Here is an 8,898-nt window from a genome sequence, read left to right on the forward strand (position 1 = left end):
TTTATAATAATAATATTATCTAGATCTCATATTAACAAAACCAATAATAACTATAATTCTAATTTTAAATTTTTATATAAATAAAATAAAAGATTATTTTGTATTTTATGTCATAAAATTATAACAAGTGTCCAAAGAATAAAAGCAAATCTCTATTCATGTAGAAACTTAACAAATCTTCATTTTCATTCTAGTATCAAATAACTCCCCCCAAACGCTCATTCTAATAGCTTTCTGCCCTCCTTATTTTTGCATGCACTGAGTTCATTTTTCTCATTATTTTTCTTTCTTTTTTTTTTTACTTTTTTGTCCCTTTTCCTCTTTCGTTCTTTTTTGTTCTTATTTTTCATGTTTCAATTTTTCTTATTTTATATTTGTGCAAATAGGTTTATCTTGTTTGCGTAAAAATTTTGGTTATTTTCGTAAGTCATGAAAAGAAATAACAAAAAAATAAAATAAGTGATGAACGATGGAAAAAGAAAAATGTGAGTAGGTGTAGAGTGTCCATCCCCATACATTTCAAAAAGAAATTTGCAATTGCAACTTGTTTTCATTCCCATCGATCATAATGTACACCTAAATTAAGAATAAATTACGAGGCAACTGTTTTATTCTTTAAAACAATACAACTTACTTTAAATTTGCAAAACCGTAACCGACTTTAATTCATATTATAATAGTTTAAGATAAGAAGCGCCATTCTTATTACATCCTCTTTCCATCCTCAATCTTGTCCTTAATCTCGTTAGGGATCATCGATTTGTGCTTTTTGGTGTATAACCAGAACTTACAATACATGCTTGGTTGACAAATTGAACAAGGACCAAGTGACAAAATTATAACACATAAGTCTTATTATGCTAATTTTAAAACTACAGCATCTCACCTGATTTTTCTTTTATTTTAACTGGTTTAAGACACAGAGATCATCAAGAACTTGAGAAAAAGCATATAATCATAACAAAACAAAAATAGACATGTACAATCTCAAAACAAAAACAAATAATCAACAGATGCTAAAAAAAACTCATATTAACAAGCTCAGATATTAAATCAAGAGCACGGAACTCCCAGCTCAAAGTGGGGTTCAAAATCACATAATTGTAGCTAAAGAGTAAAAACTATTTCATTCGGTGATTTTACCATTTTTTCTGATCAAGACCGTCATAAACCTACTCCCAGAACCAGAGAGAACATGAAGGATTCTCCCTGTTCAAAACCTATCTGCATGCAAGAATCTACCTGCCATACACAAACAAGACAAATATTAGAGAAAAAACCTGTGTCCTATATGATGAACTGATGTAAACAAGAATGTGCACCAACAGTGGAGCAGAGAAGAAGACTTCTTACACATAAACCTGCCTTAAAACCTACCTGATACACATAAACAACATGAAGTTAGAGAAAAAGAAACTGCATAAATATATGATGCAATAATCAAGCAAGATTGAGTACTAACCTTCTATATAGAGCTTTAACATCTTCAGCTAATGAATTACTTTCGAGGAAGAAATCACCACATTCTTTCACAGGGACGCTCTCCACTTCGAAAGCGCTATCACCACAATACTCATTCCATTCAAACCACATCTTTGAAATCAACTCCTTCTTGAAACAAGTAGCGTGATCTTCCTCTTCTGGAGAATCTGCTGCCAACAACCGATATACAAAGACTTTCTTTGTCTGACCTGGTCGGAATGCACGGCCAATAGCTTGGCGAGTAACTGATGGATTGAGATGAACATCCATAATGATTACGCGGGATGCCCCAACCAGTGATATGCCCTCCCCACATGCCTTGATTGAGCCAAAGAAGACTTTGGCATCAGACGAGCTGTTGAACTTTTCCATTGACCACTCACGTTGTTCAGGGCTTGATTCTCCTGAGATGACAAAAATTTCTTTGCCAAGGCTCCATCCATTCCATTTTACTGCTAACCTTTCCAAATATTTCAGAGGTAGGAGATATTGACTGAAAACCAGAAGCTTCTCCCCAGCAGACTCGCACAAGTTGAGCATGTTGCGAAAGAATTTTGACTTCACCCCATCTTTCACATCTAATTTATCAATCAACTCATCGATGATGTTATCAGATATGGAGTTCTCACCACATTTTTCAGCAACAGGTTTCAACTTAGGATGAAGATAGGTAGCACTGCCAACAGAAGATATTTTGAACTTCCTGGAAAGCCTCTTCAATTTCTCAACTTCATGCTTCTGTCTAGAGGTAAGGTTGAGCACCACTGTGAAATCAACCATACCAGGAAGCTCGTCCAGAAAATCTCCTTTATAGTAGTGAAGCACCTTGCTTGTCATCTCACGCAAATCTTGAATGACGGCCACCTTTCTTCTGAAATCAGTATCCTTCTGCAAAGTATGTTCGACTAAATCACAGAAGTTTCGAACACCAGGTACATGCACTCTGCTATAAATGCGCTTGACAATAGGCTTAGAAGTTTCCATCTTCAAAAATTTTGGCGGCCGCACCAGATCTAAGATGTTAAACACCTCCTGCACATGATTCTGATATAAAGTTCCTGACAGTACAACTTTTCGAGGTGTTCGAACTTTGGAAAGGGACTGCATGATATCAGTATTCTCATTCCTTGGAGTGTGCCCTTCATCTAAAATGAGAATAGAAGGAACCTTAAGCAATATCTCCTGGCAGTCTACTGATGCTCTGCTGGTGGAATCATCGCATACAACTGTGGAGAACTGTTTGTATCCTAAGAAAAGGATACTCTTCTGGTCCTTCCATTTTTTCAAAACTTCCAGTTGCTGAGATCTATTGTCAGCCTTCACACTGTAAAAATCCAGAAGTGGTATATCCTCAACTTGCCATCTCTGGAATTCTTTTTTCCAAATTGATAGTATTCCCTTGGGAAGCACCACTAGCGGTCTACCATTGGGATATTTGCCCAGAAAACTTTGCATGAAACTAATTATCATGAAAGTCTTCCCTGATCCAGGAGCATGAGCCAAGATGCAACCCCCAGGATTATCACCCGCGAGGTTCCTCACGAGAAAATTGAATCCCTCGACTTGATGTGGCTTCATTTGCTTCATATGTCTCGGGTGTGCAGAAATATCAGTCACTACAAGATCATCTTCAGCTACGTGGATCCCATGCATCGCAGCTTTCTCTTTGGAACTCCATGAATCAGATGCATAAGTCCTTGTACTCCTTTTAACCTGCAATCAAATCAAAACAAACATAAAATAATCAAATTAACTCTTCTTGTCCCCAAGTATAACTCATCATATATCATTAGTATTATGAATGAGGTAATGTTTTACAAATCAGTTGAGCAAGCCACATGATACAAGTTGACTACCTCCTATTAAATGATGTTGGTTTGGTAAAGGGTGCCTAACAAAACTAAGGTGAATCTAATAGCTAGCAACAGAGTAAAGAAATAGGGAAGAGAAAGAGCACACGACAACCACTGCACTATGGTTTGATTTACTGAGCTAAATATCAAGGCAATAGTTAGCCAGAGAAAACAAAACAGTATGAAATAACACTGCTCTGAGCAAATGTAGTGTTCAGTCCTTCTCAGTTTACCAAATCCTGATTCTTGCCTAAAACAAAATAATTACCCTCTGCTGCTATATTATCTTAGCAGTTGAGATACATGGATACTCCTAATATTGGTTCCCTATCAGAATCAAACATAAAAAGTCACCAAATTCAGCATATTTTGTCTAGAATCCCTATAACAAAATGAGTTCCTAGGTGTCTCACTTTTCATGTTGCCATGCACTGCTCAAGTATTCAATCTATGCATCTAAGTTCAAGTCCCACGCCTAAATTCTCAATTTCATAAATTTACCAAGTGTCTATGACCATATGTATAAAAATAATTAAATAAATCAGGTAGAGAAATAGACAAACCTTGTACTGAAACTCAAATATGGTCTCAATTCTTCTTTCGATAACCCCACATACACGACAAACATAACCAAGATCGTCTTTTAAAACAAAAGAATGATCACAGTCTTCCTCCTTTTCCTCTTCTTCATCGAGCACATCCATAGAAGCATCCTAATAGAAATACAATTAACAAGTTAGTGAAATAGCAAGATAGAGACGCTGCTATATTACAAGAAAAAATTAGTATTGAAGAAACTCCAAAAGACATCCATAATAAGTATAATTTAGAACCAAAAAGTAATCTGATGTACATGATAGAGTAGCATCATTCTCTAATAAATAGCAAGCAGGACCACAAATTAACCAGGGAAGAAACACATAAACTGTGTAATTGTAACACAGATCAAAGATCCTACTTTAAATTGAAAATTACATTCAAATGATAAAAAGTTCAAGTGGAAATACACGACTTAAAACTCGCCTACATCATTGCAACACATAAGCTTAAAACATAATTAAAACAAATGAAGGAGATCCAAATTACTAGAATGATGAATACATAGAAAATCAAGGCCATGATAATCAAATTTATCATCTTCCACAGTCTCCATCTACATCATTGATGTCACCATATCCTTTGACTTCATCGACGTTAAGGTGATGAAAGAACACAGAACAGAACACAAGTTTGAAGCAGCTGACGTTGAACGTGGTTGCACAAGGACTAGGGGAAGATGAGAGAAAGAGGCCAAGTGGCCCCTTCTCTTATGAAAAACATAGAGAAACGAGGTTGCTTCTTTGTTTCCAATGATTTTATGATCTTCCTTGGCAATCCCAGAATAATAACAATCTTGCAAGATTGCATCTTAACAACTGTGCATGAAACAATCTTGGTTTCGTAACACAAACAACCTTTTACCATGTAGACAAAAAAATTTCTGGAGTAAAAATAACAGCATACTCTAAATATACATGCCATAGCAGACTTGCATATGTGTATGATGAATAGAGCATGTATAACACCGAGCATCAAGTGCCAGAGTATTAATGTTATGTTCCATTAATTATAAGGTTTCAATACACAGAAATCACATTCACTATCCATTTCTTGTCTCTACAATAAAACCAAATAATTTCTATTAGCTAATAACAACATTCAGAAAATTTCTTACAGTATGTGCATTAACAAGTCATGATGCTAAGTGCTAAGAAACAACTTCCTTACTCAGAAAGAATTAGACCATAATTTTTTAATATCAATTTATTCCCCATATCTCCAGCTTAAGACAGGTAGTAGGAAAGCACCACAAGCGAGATAACATGGAAATTGTACCCAAATAGTTAAACATAAACTAACTGGACAAATACAGTTTCAATTTCTGAAAAACAAAAGATAAGAAGAAAAAAAATCAATAATTCATACCTTGGAACATTCTATAGCCATTGACATTTCCCTCCAAATATCACCTAAGCCATCATCTTTCTCTTCAACCTCATCTTCTTCCTCCTGTATACCAACATAGATACCTTTGTCTCTGGGACTCGTATCTTGACCATCCAGACTTTTCTCAATTTTTGGAACTTTACTTTTCTCATCGAATTCAATGGAAGCATGACCCTGTTATCAAGCATTATTGCACATAAAATGGCAATGGATGTCACTGAAATAACTTGCATATTAGAAAAACAGCATCTGCTAAATAACAGCAGCTACAAAGTAAATCTGCATACACAGAATCTTATAAAGGAAGCTATCATAGTCCTAACCCATTAATCCAAATGAATGAGTTTGAACTATTCTGAAATATAAATGGAAATATCATAACAAACTATTCATATTTCAACATTAAAGTTGTGCTTAGTAGGAGTAAGGAGAACACAGGTACAAATAGGATGGTACAAGCTACTACTAATTTAAAATTACAAATCTAGATATCCCATTGTTTTTGTATTTCATTTTTCAACTTTATCAGTTGCACAACTAATGAAAACCCACTTCAATCAACTCAGCACTGAAGTAAACAGGGTACAAACACATTTCTACTAAAAGCTCCAGCATGCCAATACATATTATCTCAATTCTCAATGTAGCAATATACAAAGAATTACAAAAGCAAAGGAAACACTTACATTCATCTGCAGCGCAGGAGATGGTCTTACTGGTGCAGGTAACACTACTTGATGAAATCGAGGATCAGAATTTTTATCATTATCATCCTCATCATCTGAATCAATAATTACGATAGATGTTGGGGCTGCAGGAACATTCTTCTTAATTTGCCCACCCTCCAACTTTATCACACCCTGATGTGCACTAGTAACTGGTTCAAATTCCAATTTGACAGTTTCTTCAGTATGGTTAGTTGCCACTTTCAATAATTGATTGATCAGGGAAGGATATTTTGCAAAGTATGGTCCCAACATTTGCATTTTCTGCACTCTGAGGGCCTCTATGTCCTTCGTGACACTTCCAAATTCCCCACTGTCAAGCCGGTTCAGAACAGCAGATATTGCAAATGGGTCACTGTAATCCACAACATTTGAGTATGGGGAGCCATCAGATGACAATTTCAGTCTTTTGTGTCCCTCAGAAGAATATTCTGGTTTCCAAAAATGAATATATCAAGTCAAAATTCATGCACTAGTAACACCCATTAATGCATTATTCTTTTTCTCAAATAAATAAATAAAAATTGACCAGCTTGCAGTATACATATAAACACAGAAAATTATGAAATCACTAACGGGAGAGATTAGAAAAACTATACTAAGGGTAAACTACATAAATATTTTTTTCTTCCAAGCGATATATACTGAATATGATGCAATGCCAACTGACAAAACGGGCATATACATCAGGGTATCGAGGCGGAGACTGAGACTCGGGGACTCAGTATTGTGTTTGGTGGCAAGAAACTAGAACTAAAATTTCAGTCCCAGGACACAAAATTTCAGTCCCTTCAGTACCTCCAGAAAGTGGAGACACAGGAGACAGAAACTTTTGGGGATGAATACTAAAACTTTAATAACATTTCTTTTCAAAAATACCCTCATTTAACTTTTCAAATTCCAAATCTATCATTTAATCTCCAAATTTATCTTAAACTAAACATAATACTAAAACATAACTCAATTCAGTACATTTTACACCAAACACAATACAAAAACTTAGTTTAGTCTCTGTCTCTCAATCTTTGTCTCTCAGTCCAGTCTCCCTTCCAAATGCAACCCACATGAGATAAAAGACTTAAACTCCAATGATCATTGTTGATTAAATTCCATTCGGCACCTAACCAAACCGAAAAATTTATAAGTGTTAATGTTAGAAAACTCACCAGTTTACATTTTTCAAACAACAAAGAAAATGTGGACTAGCTTGTCCACTTAAAGCCCAATCCAAAGCACAAGCATCCACCCATCATCATACCAGAGAAATCTCAACCAACGACAGTGAAGAAGCCAAAACTACTATTGACCCTCACTTCTAGTTTCTACACACGTAGCCCTCAATTCATTCTCAGAATCAGAAGTACTTATCTTTGAAGGTTTCCACTTTTCACCACTACCGAGGCAACTATTAAGCATAAACTGACTTATAGAACCCTATATACCAACAGCAAATTCACAATTCACAATATATATCCATAAAAATTGGAAAAATCCAAAATAAATTGACAGAAAACAAAAAAAAAGTTCTATACTCACGAATTCAACAGAGGAATTTAATATTCCACAGAAAACGGTTAACTAAAGAGGAACATCAAAAACAAAATGCAACTGAAAACACAACAAAACATACATTTGACTATACCTGGCAATCAACATTCAAGGCAGATTACACGAAAAAAGAAAAACGGTTGACAAGGAAATGAAGAATACCAGTTGGAGCGGGACGTTTAGCTGGGAGTGTATCCACCGTCGAACCCATTGATCAAAATAAAAAACCCTGAATGATCAAACATAGGGGGAAATGATCAAAATTAAGAAACTATTTGAGCTTTTCTTCAACGAAAAAAAGAGGGAAAATTTTCTGATCATTGGAAAGAAGAGTATGAAGGTGACATACACCTGAATCACTGTGAGTGAGGAAGAAAGAGCATCGGGGAATTACGACGAAATGTGGGTGTGAGAAAGAGAGAGAGTACAATTGTGTGACTATTGAGTTGAAACTTGAAAGGCCTTTTGGCCGGGCACTCGCCACTCGGTGGGTAGTGGAGGGGACTAAATACTATTTGTATTACAAAATTTATTATGTAATTATAAATTTATTTTTAACAATTTTAGCTTAAAAATTAGATTGAACGGATAACATATATTTATAATCGCTCAAATGCTATTTTTTATTTTCTTGTTTTGTACATTTATTAATACTAATTATGTGTAAGCTGTAAAATGAGAATTCACCTAATCTGCAACAATGAAATTTTACCTAAAATATAAAGAATATTAAAAAGAGAGGATTTTCTGAAATAAATAAAAAAACATTATTTTTTGAAACAAATTATTTTAATTTTGATTTCTAGAATGCGTTTTTTAGGAGGAGTTTGTCGCACTCCTAACGAACTTCATCCAAATTTTCCCTTTCTAAACTATTATCATTATCTCCAAAGTTATGTTTGTTTAGTGAGACATGACATTAACACATAGGATACAGAAATATAAAATTATGTTTGAGATATAGACAGAAACATTATATCAAAAGATATTAAATTAGTGTATTTTGTATCTATCCTAATAAAAAAGATAATAAGAGACACGACTTATTTTTTATTTTATCTTTCTTAATTTTTTATAATTATATTTTTATTATTATATTTTTTCTCAAATTTTTTGAATGAAAAAAATGAGAATAAATTAGATTTTTATAATTTGTTCTAGTTTATCACCAAATAAAATATAAAAATATAAAATTCTGTGTTTCTGTTATTTGTGTCTTGTTATCAGTGTCTTGTTCTCAAAAACAAAAATAGCCCAAGAGTACATAGGAATACACAGACAATAGCAACCATTGTCATCGTCTT

The 8,898-nt window shown here is 34.3% G+C and overlaps 1 protein-coding gene across 4 annotated transcripts; it reads right to left on the minus strand.

Moving 5' to 3' along the window:
• LOC107613102 (protein CHROMATIN REMODELING 35) lies at positions 930-8,099 on the minus strand. Of its 4 annotated transcripts, none has more exons than XR_002352968.1 (8): positions 7,944-8,098; positions 7,757-7,823; positions 6,008-6,477; positions 5,301-5,495; positions 3,899-4,048; positions 1,463-3,195; positions 1,323-1,377; positions 930-1,242 (listed from the first exon to the last, which is right to left on the minus strand). XR_002352968.1 is itself a non-coding variant. In XM_016314957.2 (8 exons), the coding sequence occupies exons 2-7, from the start codon at positions 7,803-7,805 to the stop codon at positions 1,374-1,376; spliced, it is 2,601 nt and encodes an 866-aa protein (XP_016170443.1). In that variant the 5' UTR covers positions 7,806-7,823; positions 7,946-8,099; the 3' UTR covers positions 930-1,242; positions 1,354-1,373. The 4 variants fall into 4 exon arrangements, 3 of the variants coding, with proteins under 3 accessions (XP_016170443.1, XP_016170442.1, XP_016170444.1); XM_016314957.2 differs by having other exon boundaries at positions 1,354-1,377; positions 7,946-8,099; XM_016314956.2 differs by having other exon boundaries at positions 1,327-1,377; positions 7,946-8,099.

The sequence above is a fragment of the Arachis ipaensis genome, chromosome B08 (assembly GCF_000816755.2).
Source record: "Arachis ipaensis cultivar K30076 chromosome B08, Araip1.1, whole genome shotgun sequence".
Lineage (NCBI taxonomy): Eukaryota > Viridiplantae > Streptophyta > Magnoliopsida > Fabales > Fabaceae > Arachis > Arachis ipaensis.